General features: G+C 44.4%; 1 protein-coding gene across 1 annotated transcript in view; it reads right to left on the bottom strand.

The window, feature by feature from the left end:
- Nucleotides 1–478: 478 nt before the first annotated feature.
- KHSRP (KH-type splicing regulatory protein) overlaps nucleotides 479–17892 on the bottom strand; it is a 33447-nt gene continuing 16033 nt past the window's right edge. Inside the window, exons 12-19 of the mRNA XM_033925453.1 lie at nucleotides 6092–6192; nucleotides 5391–5532; nucleotides 4992–5152; nucleotides 4561–4697; nucleotides 3998–4104; nucleotides 2379–2660; nucleotides 1178–1353; nucleotides 479–1024 (exon numbers count right to left, since the gene is read on the bottom strand). Coding sequence (XP_033781344.1) covers nucleotides 1016–1024; nucleotides 1178–1353; nucleotides 2379–2660; nucleotides 3998–4104; nucleotides 4561–4697; nucleotides 4992–5152; nucleotides 5391–5532; nucleotides 6092–6192 — 1115 coding nt within the window. The 3' untranslated portion in view covers nucleotides 479–1015. The remainder of the gene's footprint in view (nucleotides 1025–1177; nucleotides 1354–2378; nucleotides 2661–3997; nucleotides 4105–4560; nucleotides 4698–4991; nucleotides 5153–5390; nucleotides 5533–6091; nucleotides 6193–17892) is intronic.

Raw genomic sequence — 17892 nt, 5'->3', positions numbered from 1 at the left:
GTGCCTATTGGCAGCCACACATGGCTGGGGGCTGGTTATGGGTTTGTTCTCGAATGAAAGGTGGTTTTACAGCTCATCTCCACAATTTACAAAGTCAGCACCACAGCTTTAGGACTGTGTCTTACTCAGACTCCCATTAGACCCAGATTAATAACTTCCAAGAGACAAGTGGCACTATCATATGGGTCAAAGACAGAAAGACAAGATCAGATATCTAATTTAAAGAAAGGGCATCGTGCGTCACCATCCAGCTAGTCACTCCATCCCTAGAGTCAACCGGTGCAAGAAGGTTCAGTAGGAATGAGAGGCTGAGCCTCAACTGAGCAGAGCGACAGACCAATACCTAACAAAGGATGTTGAGATGGATTGTGCCAGGCCTAGCACACCTGCTTCAGAATTTTCACAAATGCCAGTGTGGGGGGACAAAATGTAATCTGGCAGAACGTGAGCCCTCGCAGTAGACAGAGGCGAACAAGAGTCAGGTTTTGTCATCATTTATTGTGAAGTTAAAAACAAGCAGTAAAAAGTAAAACCCCAGCAATCCATGTTTCATGTTTACTCGCCCCCAGAACAGGAGGAGGGGTCAGCCCCAGACGTGGGAAAATGAGTGTAGGGATAATGGGAGGGAAGGGGCATTTGTTTTTCCAAATACAGACACCTTTGTCCAAGGAATGTTCCAACTCCAACTAAAAGCAGAGTGATATTTTTTTTTTTTTAAAGTTTATTTTAAAAACAAACAAAAAAAAAAACCGAGAGAAACGTGTTAGCCTGAAACGAAATTTTGTTTCAGGTCAATGGGGTGAGGAGTTTAGTTTTCGCTATCTTCTACAGCGGCTGAACATGAAGGGGCTCGGACGTCACACACCAGGAAGCCACAAGGGATCCTAAGATATCTAGAGATGGACCTGTACAGACTGCTCCCTCCCTTCCCTCGCCTTCATCAGCAGCCATCGCTCGCTCGCTCACTCTCTGCAACAAAATGCAACTTCCACAGACGAGGGAGTTCACATTCAGCTCACTGAGGCTGTAGAAAGGGGGAGAAAAGCAGAGGGACGAGTGAGCACCATTGCTGTCCGCCTGTCCCACAGGGAAAGGAAAGGTCATACAGCTACTAGCAAAAACACACAAACTTAGATAATAATGAGCAGCAAAGTTGACGTGGAAGCCTCAGCCTTACCTGTTGTCCTGGCTGTGTAGGTGGGGGCTGTGCAGCAGGGGCCCCTGGAGGCTGGCTGTAGTAGGCAGCTTGCTGTCTGTAGTACTCTGCCCATGCTGCACTGTAGTCTGGCTGGGAGCCAGGAGGTGCTGCAGCTGCGGCAGCAACTGTTGCTGGTGCTGCACCAGATGCTTGAGCTGCATAGGACAAGAATATAAAGAGAGGAGGGGGTCAGAGCTTCTGAATTCCCATGAGCAATCGCTCATACATTCTAGGAGCGTCACTCACAAAAACACTTGCTTGCATGGGAAAAAATGTGTATGTCCCCGGCCAATCCTTAGCGGGAGCATTGCCCAAGACTCACAAGCACGGTACACGTATGGGGTGTTCTAGCGCTAAGACCTTTCCCTGACTGATATTCAAAGCTGCGTCTCACTATCTGCGCCAATACTAGCCTACAGAATGGAAACTATTTTGCAGCATTGGGTGGGGATGACTGCCTCTGCTGGCTAGGAGGAAGGATGACACTGGCACCAGCACACCGACGCCCTGAAGTCATACCCTCATTGGAATGATGCCCGACTGCCCAGTGAGGAAACAAGAAAAATTCAGAACTTGAGTTTCTACTGGAAAGACTATTTTATCTGCGTTAAACATTACAAATGTGCATGTCTCAAAAGGGAAATGGACACCAAATTCAAGCACACACGAAGAACTAGCCAAGTGACTGAGTAATAGTAGAGGAGGAAGACACGTCATGTGTTATTGGTATTTATAACCTGCTGTTTACTGGTTGGCTCCAAGAGGAAATGAGAGCAGAACCTTGGGAGCTCGTTTTCCCTTCAGCATCCCTTGTGTGCAATCATTAGAGAGCTCCTTTTGTGCTAAGATTTTTCTATGATCTTTAACCACAATTATAAAAATGGAATAAAAACATCCCAACTAAGATGGCTGCAATAACTTAGAAAAAAAAGCCCAGATTAACAGCTGCTCTACCAAAATCATTCAACTGAGCATCTCTGACAGAGCAAACCATTGCAACGGCCTTGCTAGTCCACTTGGATGCACAGAAACAAGGCTCCACCACCAAGCTAGAGGCGATCTCTTTCCACTGCAAGCTTTTCAGAGTTAAATTCGTTTGGAGAAAAGAGATCCCCCACAACCTGGTCATTGACAATTGACACAGCGCCCGAGATCTCAGGGAATGGCCCACTGCACTCACCCAGCTTCTTGTAGTATTCCTCCCAGGCTTTGGTGTAGTCGGGCTGGGCTGCCGGGGGCTGCTGCTGTTGCTGCTGCTGCTGCTGCTGCTGTTGTTGTTGCTGCTGTTGCTGCTGCTGTGGCAGCTGCTGCTGTGGTTGCTGCTGTTGTGGTGGTTCTCCTGGGGCGGGCAGAGCTGCGACCGGAGGCTGTTGTGCTGGCACTGGGACTGGTGGCTGTTGATAATAGTGAGTGTAATATGCTGCCCAGGCTGCACTGGGATCTGCAGGGGCTGGAGGTTTGCCTGACAGGAAAGCACAGCGTTAACATGCGTCGTTGACAACAGAATGAATCGGTCATTTGACGGTGCTGAGGTAACACAGCTCTCCCCGAGCTCGGAAAGATCTAGAAATCTTTCTCACTCAATTCTAGTCTCCTTATCTAAGAAAGATATAGTGGCACTAGAAAAGGTTCAAAGGGGATGGAACTCCTCTCAATGGGAGGAAAGACTAAAACCGTTAGGGCTCTTCGGCTGAGGGGAGATAGGATTGAAATCTACAAAATCCTGAGTGGAGCAGAACGGATACAAGTGGATCGATTTTTCACTCTGTCAAAAATTACAAAGACAGGGAAATACTTTTAAAACCAATTGGAGGAAATGTTTTTCACTCGGAGAATAGTTAAGCTCTGGAACGCGTTGCCAGAGGTTGTGGTAAGAGCGGATAGCGTAGCTGGTTTTAAAAAAGGTTTGGACAAGTTCCTAGAGGAAAAGTCCATAGTCTGTTATTGAGAAAGACACGGGGGAAGCCACTGCATGGAATATTGCTACTCCTTGGGTTTTGGCCAGGTGCTAGCGACCTGGATTGGCTACTGGGCTTGATGGACCATTGGTCTGACCCAGTAAGGCTATTCTTATGTTAGGACTTCCAGTGTAAGCAATTCCCCTGGGAATACTCATCCAAATCCCTGAAGCATTTCTGGAGTTGCAATCCAATAAAATGTGTTTTGTAAAGGAAGCTGATTTTTACGGTAATTTGAATGTTCTTTTGTAATCTATCTAGAAGCAGAATATAAATGTCTACATTAACTTCTATCTGGGAAGTAACACTGCAGACAACCCTTCAGATATCCTGTAAAATCCAATAATTAAACAATGCTCTCTAACTTGACACCAAGTGCAATGACATGGTATTAATTCCGATGCCCCACCCATAATACCAACCTAGCTGGCACATTCTCTATCACAGCTTCCTCGTCAACATTTTTGGCATACGATTATAGATCTTAGGCTCACTTGCTAAGCTCTTGCTTTATCTAATTAGTTTTTTTTCTGTAACTCTTGCACAACAAGGATAAAGTCTGAACATGTCAAGGTAGGAGCATGAAAAGAAAGCATATGATCTGCCTAGGTTCTGAAGGTGGCCAAGATTCTTGGTTTTCGCTGTGCGATTACGTTTTGAATTTGTTTTGTTACTTTCTAGAGATGGACAAGATGCAATTCCATACATTCCCAATTTCTGAATCTTTCTGGGCTCAGGTCTGTGTCTCAGCACTGCCGAACATCATTCGCCCATGTAGCAGAGTCATCCTGCTTGCTGGCTGCCACATACACTAGTGCAGACAAGACTCAGAGACACTTACCTGCATCGTGAGGCAGAGGAGGTTGACCCCACTGCTGCTGATATGTGTTTCCCCAACCCTGTGGAGGATATTGGTGAGGTGGGGGTGGTGGTGGTGGCCCAGGAGCACTACAAAATTCACAAGGGGGAAAGAAAGTATTACGTGTTGAGCTCAGTAGGAAATCATGACTATGATATCTGCCTGCCACGTAATAGGGGCAAAACAAAGACCCTAATAGCATGAAATACAGCTGACTCTCAGCCAGCTCCAGTTGTTGTCAGGAACTAAATCTTTTTTTCACAGAGTTCTGCACAACATAACATTCTAACAAGAATCCCTCTTGTCTCTCTCAGACCAGCAGCAACCGTGTCGTCCCCCATCACCATATCTACTACTGGGATCCCTTTTGCTTCATGTCTTCTAAACTATACTTGCAGGCCAGAAACCCTATTCTTCTTCCATTTCAAGACCAACTTTATCTTCACTGCCTTAGCCCAGCAGCCACTAAGTGTCACTATATTCTGCTCCAGACTGCCCCCATCTCCCCCCCCCCCCACTCCGCAACCAGGATGGTCCATACTTACTGCTGAGGAGGACCAGGCGGACCTGGATTAAAGGGCCCAGGATTGTAAGGGCCCATTGGGCCAGCAGGGCCAGGTCCACCGGGAACGCCAGGACCAGGTCCAGGTCCAGGTCCTGGTCCAAGAGGGCAGAGAGGACCCTGAACAGAAAGAAAAAAAAAACCTTTGGCAGGTATGGAAAACAAAATCTGAAGCAACCCCATAAACTCACCCCACAGTGCTCCCAAAACCCTTATATTATATTTTGCACACACCCTCACCCTTTATATTAATTCATCCTACAATGCTTCCAATCCCTCTAGGTTATATGCAAGAGTCTGAAGCCATTTATCCTTTGCTCCAACATACCTTTTTCCCGTTTCCCACAGCCGCCACCTCCTTACCTATATACCCCAATGCCCTCCTCCTCCAGACTGATCTATTATAAGTCCCACCTCTATCTTCTCTTCAATCAGCTGCTTAGCATGATCAATCTGCTGCGGGGCACCACGGATAATGAAGACTTTGAAGTTGGGATCTCCATTCGGTGGAGGCTGCCGGGAAATCTCCACAAATGCCCCCGTCTGCTGGTTTATGGCTTTAACATTCTCCCCACCTGAAACATCCAAAATCTTTAGAAAACATGTGTGGGCATAAATTTAAGCAGAAGGTAAGTGAAGACATACTAAAGATGTGCATGGAAGAATACATCCTGAGGAGAGAGAGAGAGATGCCACTGCCCCCAGGAATGCAATGGAGGGGTACACAGTCCTAGAACACATATACATTTGTTTGGATACAAAGGATTAAAGAGCACAGATACATGTATGCACTTTTCTCCTGGATTAACTTACCTCTCCCAATAACCAGACCGCACTTGTGCGTGGGAATGGAGAAGGTCATCTCTCCACCAGGAGGGCCCCAGTTGCTTTGCCCTCGTCCTCTGCCTCGACCCCCAGGGGGCATTCCTGGACCTGGTGGGCCTGGGGGACCACTCTGTATAGAAATTCGTAAGTGGGTGTTAATAAGAGAAGATCCTGACCCATGAGCACTTTCCTACAGGCTGCAAGAAAGATGACATAAGCATCTCTAGGAGGGGCAATACCCTGTAGCTTTAGGGATAAGTGTTTAGAAAGGGAAGAGTATGAGTGCCTGGCATATATACATTCAAGATGCAGTAAAGGAGAGAGGATGTTGTAGGGAAGCTGGACTATACTTCTCTGTATAAGCTCAAAATCTGGAAGTGTGTGCAGGATGCATTAAAGGAAGTTCTTATGAGGGACTGTGGCTGGAATGGAAAAGGTGTGCATGGGGGACTGTACCGAGTACCGTACTTAGTATTGGAAAAGAGATGTGTATGCAAAAGTGGAAGCAGAAGAAGCTGCCTCAGAATCTGCAGGTGTGTTTGGATGTGACTGGGAGACAGGTGTTCAGCCCCTTGAGTAGTGGAAGAGGTGTGTGCATGAGGTTCTGTACCCAGTAAGGGGGTGTGGAAGGGGCTGTGCACTCCTTCCAGCAGTGGAGACGGGGTGGGGGCTGTACACCCTGTACATACCCTCAGGCTCTGGAGAAGGTCAGTTATAATGCGAGCTGCGTGATCACATCGGTCAGGGGGGCCCATGATATGAGCAACCTTTTCCGGGCCTGTCCCATCATCTGAAAGAAGCAGACAGAACCCAGAATGAGCCCTTGGAGGCCCAGGAGAGAGAGAAGTGAAGGGGCAGGAGGGATTCTGCCGTCCAAATAAACTGCATTATATGTTTCAAGGAGCTATAATGGCTTTTAGGTACACCCTACAAGGCTGAGATGACAGATAAAAGGTTTAAGCAGTTTACACTCAACACAAAGTCACGAGAATCCAGGACATTATCTGGCTACATTAGGCCAACCACTCAGGTAAACCTAGAAACTTACCAGCATTTACAAATCCCTCCTTCCATTCCTACCAATCCCTCAAATTTCACAACTCCTCTTCCGGAGTTTAGTTTTTTTTTTTAAATTTGAGAAAGGCAATATATCAAGACTTAAATAAACTAAAATGCAGGGTATCTGCAGGTACACCCCCCCCCCCTTCCTTCTCTCAGGACATCCCTTTGTGGTACTCCTGATCTGCCAGTACGAGACACAAAAGTTTATGTCTAATCTACTGTAAAGCAGACTTTGTGGATCACTTGAATCACAGAAATAAAAGGTCAAGAAACAGGCTGAAGGTGATCTCTTTACTAAGCCAAAACTAACTTTCAGCATATTCAGATCAACACACCAGATTACACTGGTGGTGTGATTCCAAAGTTAAAGATATAAAGCAGGATGGTGAACAAGGTAGTAAGAAAATAACTACAGCTAGTTTCAAAGTGATAAAAAGAAATTATGCTTTTACCTGTTCTTTTTCTTTCCTTTAGTCCTACTAGACTAATCCAGAACTTGTGGATTATGCCTGTCAACTAGCAAATGATCACCAACTAAAGACTTGTGAGCTCTGGCCTATTAGGGCACCATGTAGCCTTATGTCTTCAATATTTCAAATGGAAAAGCAATGGAGCTTAGGTACTTCACTTTCATTTCAATTAGAAAATATATATATTTTGCTAATTTTATATGTAAATTTTCTTACCAGATCAAATTTCTTTCCTTTAGTGCTACCCAGACCAGTCCAAGTCCAGATCCCTTCTGATCATTTTTACTGCTATAAGAGCTGTATCTTGCCATTTGATTTTTAAATTATATTTCTAATTTTGTAAGGTTTTTGTAAATGTAGTTTTCTAAGAAAGTGAACTTTGAAAACAGAGGAAACCTTATAAATTGGAAATATAAATTAGAAATCAAATGGTAAGATGCAGCTCTTATAGCAGTAAAAATGATCAGGAGGGCTCTGGACTGGTCTGAAACAAAATTAACTGGTAAGAAATATCCCCTTCTTTACCGCCCTTCCTTACCAGACCAGTCCAAAACCCATTTCAAAATAATTTATAAATACAAATCCAGGAAGTGCTATTCCACAACGTGACCAAAGGCTTAGTTTGGATTACAGAAAGTCAAAAGGAGACTTAATGGCCCCTTTGACATTGCTGCGGTAGCAAGACCCGGTGTGGCAAATGCAACGAGGCCCATAGGAACTTAAAAGGCTTTGTGGCATTTTCTGCACGGCAACCACAGCAGCTTTGTAAAAGGGGCCCTAAATCTCTGAATAATATATTAGATAAAACATAAAAAGCCAAATAAAAAGACATACAAATCATCTAGTCTAGCATCCTGTTTCCAAATGTAGCCAATCCACGCCACAAGTACTTGGCAGAAAGCCAAATAAGAGCAACATTCCATGCGACCGATCCTAATACAAGCAGTGGCTTCCACTAGAGCAGTGTTTCTTGGTACACGGGCCGCTTGTTGGGGGTTTGTGTCATGGCCGCCGTGGAGAATATTCCCTGCCCGCCCGTTTGAAGCTGCGCTGCTTCTGGCGGGGATCCCTCCTTGCTGCCCGCCCCACCCACTGAAGCTGCTGCCAGAGATCCCTGCTCACCTCTTCTCCCTCCCTCAGTTGACCCACAGGGCTTCCCTCCGATGTCAGAGCTAACGTCAGAGGAAAGCCTTCGGGGACAGTGGGGTTCCCCAGTTACCTCCTTGCACGCACTCGCTCCTTCTGCCTTCAGCGGTTTGTTGGGGGGACGCGCAGCTTGCAGTGGTTCACATGCTGCACGTAGCTGACCTGAAAACCTTCTCTCCGACATCAGAGCTCACGGAGGAAAGGCTTGTAGGTCAGCCACGTGCAACGTGTGAATCGCAACCTGTGCATCCCCCCAACAAGCTGCTGAAGGCAGATGGAGCAAGTGTGGTGCGAACAAGCAAGGGGATATGATCTTTCAGGGACAAAGGGGGAAAGGAGGGGGAGGGGAAGGAGCGAATTGGAGGGGCATGATTCTGGGACAACAGCTGGAAGGCAGGGAGGGGAGGGGACACGAAGTAGACTCAGAAGGAAGGGAGCTGGCATGAACATGGGACACAGAAGGGAAGGAGGAAAGGGGCACTAACTTGGGACATAGGAGGGAGGAAATAGAAAGGGAGAATTGTTGGGCATGCGTGTGAGTGAATGATGGTGGCACATGGGGAAAGGAAGAAAGAGGAAAATTGGGCATAGAGAGAGGAGAGATGCATAGGGAAGTGATGCATGAGAAATGTTGGATATGATGGTGGAGAGTGAACAGAGGGACAGATTGAAGGGGATGCAAAGGGGAGGAATACTGGACATAGTGATGGAGGGAGAGATGTGGCATGATGCTGGAGAGGGATGATAGAAGGCGAAATGGGCATGGGGGCCAGTGGACAGTGGTGAAAAATACAGCACATGATCTGGGGGATACAAGAGGGAGAAATTTTGGACTCATGGAGGGTCACAGAGAGAGATATTGGTTAGGGAAGGGAATGAGGTCCGGAGGAGAGGAAGTGTGTAGGAGACAGAAAGAAATATTGGATGCACAGTCAGCAGGAAGTGCAACCAGAGATTCATGAAATCACCAACCAAAGGTAGGAAAAATAATTTTATTTTCAATTAGTGATTGAAATGTGTTCGTTTTGAGAATTTATATTTGCTGTCTATATTTTGCACTATATTTTTCTGTTTTTCTATAGTTGTTACTGAAATGACATTGCATATTTTAAAGTAATCTGCCTTGAGTTCTTTGAACCCCCCCCAATATAAATGATAATTAACATTTTCTCTGCATACAATGTACTTTGTATTTTTAAATTTTATATTGTGTGTATATGAAAAATGGTTAGAAGAACTGCTTTATAATTAATACTATTATTAAGGGTGGTGGTGTCAGGGGCGGAGCCTGGGCAGCTCTGGAGCGGAGTTTGGGCGGGGATACTCGGTTGATATTTGTTAGACTTAGGGGGTGCTTGGCTTGAAGAAGTTGAAAAACACTGCACTAGAGGACCAGGTAGCTGCTCCTGATAAATTATGAGTTGAAGGAAAGACTTGGTCTAACCCATTATTTTTAAATTTTAAACGATATGTCTAAATATATGTTTATCTTTTTTTTATTGTAACTCGCTTAGTAAATTTGAATAAGCGATTCATCAAATTAAAATAAACTTGAAACTCTTACCAGGGAAGAGTCAATGGGGGTAGAGTGTCTTACATTTAAAACTTCTGTTTAAAAAAAAAAGAAGAAAATGATTCTGCAGAAGGGGTAGTAAAGCATCAGGAGAATTACTAGAGGAAATAATAGACAAGATTGAAAACAGTTTTGGTTCTATTGTCTGAACTGGCCAATAAGTTTACAAAATACTCCCTCTTGGCTTTTACAATTTCTTTTGAATAGAATGTAGCTATCTGCTAGTAACATGTGAGAGAGTCTGGAGATTGTAAATTTACACCATCTACATTCAACCCTATGTGTTTGAAGGCGAAGAAGAAACAGTTCTGCATGAAACCAAGGTTGTTTGCATTGGATTTTGGAAATAGGTTGAGAGACTAGGGGACTGAAATAAGATAGAATCCTATTCCAGAAACTGATTAATCGTCAAGATTTAAGATTAAAGCAACTGAGGTGAAAGAATGTGACTAATGGGGGATAAGTTGAGGGATCAAAGTGTTGAAAATGCTGACCTTTGGACTGAGTTACCAGTAGCCGAAGAAGATTGGGAACCATCAAAGAAGCAGTAACAAGATAATGATCTGTCCATGGAAGGGGAAAAAGTGCATATGTTTGAAACTTCAGACCTATCTTGGATGAGTATTAGGTCTAGAGTAAGACCAGCAGAATGGGTAGGAAAGTGAACTAATTGTAGACGACCAATGTTTAAAAAAAGAGCAAAAAACGAAAGACACAGAAGGGAAAGGGCATCAACGTGTACATTTAAATCACCCACCATTAAGGGCTCCTTTTATCAAGCTGCGGTAGGCGGTTAATGTGCGGAATACCATGCGTTCAACCGCCTGCTGCGCTAGTCGCTAACGCCTCCATTGACGAGGCGTTAGTTTTTTGGTGTGCCGCGGGCGTTAGCGCGTCAAGGAGCCCTAAGAAATCAAAAAGTCGAGGAACTGCTTCCACTAGAAATGGAAGAAGGTTATCCCAAGCTACTAGCGAAGAGGAAGACGAGAAATAACAATGGTTAAAGTAAATGATGATATTCGAACTACCAGGATTTCATTGAAAAAAAAATCTGAATTTGGTATTTCAACTGCAGAGTAAGAAGTAAGGAGAATTACAGCATTTGTAGCACCTTTCCTTAAAGAATGCACAGCGTGAAAGGCTATGTGAGTAGAAGGAATAGATGGGAAAAGAGGATTCCTCGACTTCTCTTAACCAGGTTTAAATCGGACAAATTTTTTCTACTTAAAATTCTTAGCATACAATATAAAGTCTCCAACACACACTTTAAAATAATGTACCGCTATAAATTTGTTCAAGGATCACACATCTAATCCAGACGTAATACACAAAACTCATAAAGGAAACAAAAAAATGTGGAGAAAAACCAACCTCACCTATTTAGCTCTTTGATTTACAAGACTAAACTAAACTAAACTAAACCTTAGGTTTGTATACCGCACCATCTCCGCATGCGCAGAGCTCGGTACGGTTTACAGAGGTTAAGAGGAAAGGAATTACAAAGAAGGGATATAGGAGAGGGACTGAGAAGATAGAGAGGGGCAGGGTACTAGGGAACGGGAGGAGATTAGATTTTTGAGAAGAGCCAAGTTTTCAAGCGTTTACGGAAGGATTGGAAGGAGCTAGAATTTCTGTGCGGGGATGAGAGGTTGTTCCAGAGTTCCGAGACATCCAATGGAGCAATTGTCATCATAGGTCTGTGATAAACTCCACTCATTCATAAACAAATGCTTTCATTCAAGCTTTAATTCCCCAAAATTGATTGTGTTTCATTATGTCTTCAAATTGAATCCTCCACAACCATTTGTAGCAATATGAATTTTCATTCATTATGAAAAAATAAACATGATTTTGCACAGAATACAGAGGAACAGAAGACCCTAACGTGCAACAATCAAGGTGGGTAAAACCCCAAATGGTACTTATCTTAAACACATTGGTACTCTTTACAATGTTTCCAAAATTCCGTGCTCCTCACTCCACAACACTTCTGATGCACTGTGCCTTTCACATCAAAAATCCCGAGACCCCTCTGTTTCGCTTCAAAAAAGCTGCATCCGGGGATGCCAAAACTTTTTTCACTTTTATGCCAGCATACTACTTCATCAATCTCTTCAAAATGATGGCAAATCCAGATCACTAGTACCTGGCCAAAACCCAAGAAGTAGCAACATTCCATGCTACCAATCCAGCTATGCTATCCGCTCTTACCACAACCTCTGGCAACGTGTTTCAGAACTTAACTATTCTCTGAGTGAAAAAATATTTCCCCCTATTGGTTTTAAAAGAATTTCCCTATAACTTCAAGTGTTCCCTAATCTTTGTAATTTTTGACAGACCTCTGGTGCCTCCTTGCCTGTTGATATAGGCCACTGCTATTGCATTGTTCAAGAAGAATTCTCCAGTGCCTGAAGTGCTCGAATGGCTTCGAGTTCTAGCTGATTTATGGACCACTTTTGCGAGCCAGTGTCCAACAACCCTGAACTGGGGGTCTGGTGCAATGACCCCCTCAACCTTAAAGGCTGGCATCAGTCATTAGAGTCTCTCGAGAGACATGCCTCTCAAGAGAGCAGCCGGCTGCAGCCACTACCTCAGACTGCTCTTCGCTTCCAGTACCCAGGGAAGCGGTTGCTGAATCGAGTCCGACTAAGGAGACCATCAAGAGAGAAGAAAGTCTTGGAGAGACTTCATGTGCACTCTTGCCCAAAGGACCACCTCTATGGTTGCCCACCTCTATGGCTGCCCCATGACCTGCAGATAATGCCACGCAATTGAAGTCGGGCTCTGTAACAAGTTCAAAATCTGTTTCTGCAGCTTCAGTATGTGTGGCTCTGGAAGAACAACTTGGCCATGTCAAACAAAACTGCCAAGTACTGAAGGTGCCGAGTTGGCTCTTCTTGAAGCCAACGATCCATCCCAAGTCCTGGAGAAGTTAGACCATTCTCGAAACTGCCAGTTTGCATTCCTCCTTGGACGAGGCTCTGATTAGCCAATCATCCAAATATGGAAGAACATGGATCTCTGCCTTGCAGAGGTGCACTGCCACCATCACCATGGTAAAAGTGCAAGGTGCCGGTGCGAGGCTGAAGTGGAGCACCAAGAACTGGAAATGCTGCTCCAGCACATGAAGACACAAGTACCTTCTGTGGGCCAGAAAAATGGGAATGTGAAGATAGGCCTCCATCAAAATTGAGGGAGGCAAGAAACTCCCTCCTTGAACCACTGCCGCTATGACCGACCAGTTTCCATGTGAAAATGCGGCACTTTCAGTGCAGCCTTGACTGACTTGAGGTCTAGAATTGGCCTCCAGTTGTCTGAGCTTTGAGACGAAATATATGGAGTATCTGCCCGAGCCTGATTCTTTGTCCAGTACTGGCTCTATGGCATGAAGATCCAGTAGCCTTTGTAGCATTTCCCAGACTCTGAAGGCTCTCTGGCAGGCTAGCCAGAGAATCTACAAAGAGATCTGGAAGGGGGGCCCAAAACTCAGTTTAGTAACCTCTAACAACTTCTGGGACCCAATGGTCCGTGCCTATCTGAGCCCAGACCGACCAAAGGGCCGACAGCATTGCTCCCCCCTCGTCCTGGCATTATTGTACTTTCTTGGAGGATGGGGAGAGTGGCGAGCCAGAGGCTTGCTGTCTCCTACCCCCACTGAACCTCTGCCGTGATACCTGAAAGGCCTTCTGCATAAGGACAAAATCTTCAAGAGCCTCGAAAATTCTCACGTCCCGTACCCCCCGTTATCCTGGATCTGCTGTCCAGCAAGGACTTAGGGTGAATCCGTAACGCTGGCCATCAGGTCATCCAGACCCTTGCCAAATAGCACCTGTCCTTTAAAGGGAAGCCTGCTCAGAATGACTTTAGAGGCTGAATCTCCTGCCTACTGTCTGATCCAGAATATCCGCTGGGCAGAAGTAGCATAGGCTGACACCTTGCTCATAACTCTGATATCATCATACAGAGCATAGGCTATATAATCCATCCCAGATAGGAGTTTTTGAGGATCTTTGTCATTCTTCTGGCTGGGACTTAAGGCAGATGTGTGGCAAGCACATGCCACAAAGAAAGCTGCAGCTGCCTTAATCCCAAGGGCCAAAGTTTCAAATTGCCACTTAAGGACCATGTTCACTTTACAATCCTGAGTATCCTTTAAAATTACACCTCCTTCACTAGGTCAGGAGGTTCGTTTGTGACCTGCGCCACTAGCGAATCCACCTTTGGCTGAACGACTGCTGGAAATCCGGAGCCATGGGGTAAAGCTTGGCCATAGTCGCAGTAACCGTTCTGTTGACTCCCAGTGGTTTATGAACAGCTTTGTGATGTCCGGATACAAGGGAAAGAATGAAGTCAGAGCAACTGAGCATTATGACGAGGGGGCTGGAGGAACTTCCAGCTTCATTTCTCATATCAAGCAGGCAGCCTCATGGTCCTGGGATTTAACTCATATATTTATATTCCCAAACTCGTATCAACAATTTCGATACACCTTAAAAACATATGTTTTTAGGGAATCTTTCAGAAGCTAGATATTGGTTGTTTATTCATTTGTATAACTAGTCTCTGTGAACTGCATAGAACTTAAATCGTAATTGCAGTATACAAGTTAGTTTTATGTTATAGAAATAATGCCACAAGCACAGAGGCTTTGAACATCCAGCGCACCGTGGGATCTTCCCCGTGGTCCAGGGCTACTACCAATTCTTGACTGCTGCTCTCATGCAAAGAACCAGACTCTGCTAGAAAAAAATGCATCCTAAGACAATAGCATGGAATGGGACTTTCAATCCTCCTTGTCAATGTCAAACTGAACCTCCTGGTCCAGTTCTGTGCCACTGCCTCCACCACAGCAGGGAAGGAGTGGTGTAGTGGTTAGAGCAACAGTCTCAGCACCCTGAAGTTGTGGGTTCAAATCCCATGCTGCAACCTTGTGACTCTGGGCAAGCCACTCAATCCTCCATTGGATCCTCCAAGGGAGTCCTGCTAAACCACCAGCTCTGCTCCGAAACAAATAGCACCATTATTTTTGGAGCAGAGCTGGTGGTTTGAGCAGATCTACCTTCTGACGCAGCAAAGGCGAAACAGGGATTTCCCTGTCGAGAGCGGGGTTTAGATCTGCTACTAGTATGTGTGGAGTATGTGTGGAGTTTTTTTCTGACACATGATGATATTTGTGGCCCCTACCCTTACATTACTTTGGTAATGGGAAGGTGCAGGTATATCAGAGTCTTTTTTCTCCACACTTTTAACTAATTCCCCAGTTGCCGATTATCCCACTTAGTCGCTCATTTTTTGTGTGATATTTGTGATTTTGACTCCTTTTTGTGTCTTTTTGGGATCCCTGATGACATGGCAGAAGGAAGCCTTGGAAGGCAGGCCGCAAGCAGCCTGTTCACCGCTGCTGCTGCTACTACTTTAGGAGGCCAAAAGTTGAAGTCTCACCCGGGGGGGGGGGGAGGGGGAAGGGGTCAATATCAGGAAGTGCTGCACAGGGGAATGGGAGTGAGAGATTGAGTTCGCTTTCACCAGCATCAAATCTTGTCATGTTGCGGTATCAGCAACAATTCCTACACATTGCCTACCGTTGACCCAGAAGCCTCTCTGTGCAAGAGTCACTGCCGATACCGTGACCCGAAGAAGCAGGAAGAAAAGTTGGTGGCACAGAGGGAGGGAAGGGTGAGAGGAAGGAAAGATGGTTGGCACAGGGGGTGGAGAAGGAGACATGCATGGTGATGGGAGAAGATGAAATTGCACATAATGGAGGGGAAGAAGGGAGAGATGGTGAATCGAGGGTGATAGAGAGATTTGACATATAGCACAAAGAAGGGAGAGAGAGAGGTGTTGAACATGGAGATGGATGAGAGAGAGATACACAGGAGATGAAAGGGGAGGAGAAGGGAGATGGACCCAGGAGCAGGATGGAGAGATGCCTAGAAATGGGAGTGAGGGAAGAGAGAGAGAGTGCAGCAGGGAAGAGATAGGGAGATGTCAGGCTATAAGGGCAGGGAGGAGATGCTGGGCTATAAGGGTGGAGGAAGGAAAATGCTGAGAATGGTAGAACACCAAAGGGGAAGAGAGGGTGGTAAGGAAATGGATAAGAGGATAGATATAACAATGGGTAGAAATATGGTAATGGAGGTACATTGAAGATGAAAGGGAATGGGAGGGCTGAGGAAGGAATGAGTTGGGGAATGGGAGAGAAGATGGAAATTTGATAGGCAACTGAAAAAGTGGGAAAGATGAGAAGGGTAAGAGAAAGGCAAAAAAGAGCTAAAAAGGAATGATCAATATGTCTGAGTCAGATGTAGTGAGGGAATAGACAGGAGAGAGTAGAAAAGACAAATGGATAGCAGCCACTTGAAGGAGAATTAGCAGACAGGAAAGCAGAAAAAAGAAACTGAAACCAACATGATGGAAAAATAAAACATCCAGACAACAAAAGTAGAAGAAAAACATTTTATTTTAACTGTTTAAATGGAATGTGAATAATTAGCAAAAATATTGTTTAATTTTTGACAAACCTGCATAATTTGCTAATTTTGTGTGCAGAATTTAGATTTTTTTTTTTTTGCATAGAATTCTGCCAGAGATAGAAAGGGGTGAGGGAGAAATCTTGCATATGGTGGAGGGGAGGGAAACATGCATGGATAAGAGAGAGAGCAATGTTGAATATATAGGGTAGAGGGCAGGGAGAGATGGTGCATGGGAATAGAGAATGAAATGTTGCACATGATAATGGAAGGGAGAGATGCTGCATAGAGAGGTTTGACCCATGGCACAAAGCAGGGAGAGAGAGAGAGATGGTTGACAGTGGGAAAGAAAAAGGAATGTTGGATATGGCAGTGGAAGGGAAGGTACAGAGATGAAAGATGAATGGGGAGCATGGGGAAAGAAGAAAACGTCCAATGTGTAGGAGACCCTGGTGAGTGAGTTAACAGCTGGGACCAACATGATTTGAATAAGATGACCAGACAACAAAAAGGTAGAAAAAATAATTTTATTTTCTATTTTGTGATTAAAGTATATCAGATTTGAAATGTGTATCCTGCCAGAGCTGGTGTTAGCGAGCCTGAACTAGGACCTAACAGAGAGGAAAAGCATTTTTTGTTTTGTTTACACTGCAGCACTGGCATGGAGTTGGAGAGGGTGAAGAGGCTACACAAATAAACCTGCCAGGCTGTTTAAAAAAAAAAAAAAATATATATATATATATATCACATCACTCAATTGGGCAGGAAAAGTGAATCGAATCGAAAAATTTTTTTCCCAGAATCGGGCAGTACTACTGTCAATTCTTTCCAAACTCGCAGATATCAGAATCCATGACATTACACTCCACTGGTTCTCATCATTCCTAAGTCAAAGAACCCAAAGCGTTCTGTTAAGATTTGTTCAATCAAAACCAAAACCAATAAAATATGGAGTGCTGCAAGGTGCCCTCCTAACCCCTTTACTCTTTAACCTCTATATCAGACTGGTTAATAGATATTGCCATAAAATACCAGATAAAGATCCACTCCTTTGTGGATGACATACAACTATATCCACCACTAGGTTCAAACCGGGACACTCAAATATCCAAACTACACAACTGTGTTATGGAAATAAAGATCTGGATGACTCAAAACAAGCTCCAATCAAACACCGCAAAAAACGAGCTCCTCTGGATACGGAAAGATAAACCCACATTCGCCTACCCTTCGATCTCCTGGGAATCCACCACCCAAACTGCCAAAGAAAAGGTACGCAGCCTAGGAGTGACCCTAGACTCCAATCTATCACGCTCTGATCATATCTCCCAAGTGGTATCCACCACATTCTACTACCTCTGGCAGCTCCGAAAAAATCAAAGATATTTTTCAGAACTGGACTTTTATACATACCACAGCTACTCTACTCCTTTGTCCTCTCCTGTATAGACTATTGCAACATGTACTAAACGGCCTTACTTCTATTTATTTATTTAAAAAATTTATATACCGTTTAGAATTAAACGGTTTACATAGTTTACATGCACAATATTAAAATAAAGACAAAGTAAAAACAAATACATAATAAAATAGACATGTAATAAAATATATAGACATGTAATAAAATGAATATACATCCAATCCTCAGGAAAATACCTTGCGAGGATAGTAGAGATCATAGTTAATTCATCAGGTTTAGTGGAGATACCTAAAAAAAGGCATCTACAAATATCTGTGTCTCATAATTTTCTGGATCTACCCTTTTCACA

Source organism: Geotrypetes seraphini, chromosome 16 (genome assembly GCF_902459505.1).
Source record: "Geotrypetes seraphini chromosome 16, aGeoSer1.1, whole genome shotgun sequence".
Classification (NCBI taxonomy): domain Eukaryota; kingdom Metazoa; phylum Chordata; class Amphibia; order Gymnophiona; family Dermophiidae; genus Geotrypetes; species Geotrypetes seraphini.
Note: the sequence above shows the minus strand (reverse complement) of the source record. Positions and strands in the feature narration are given on the sequence as shown.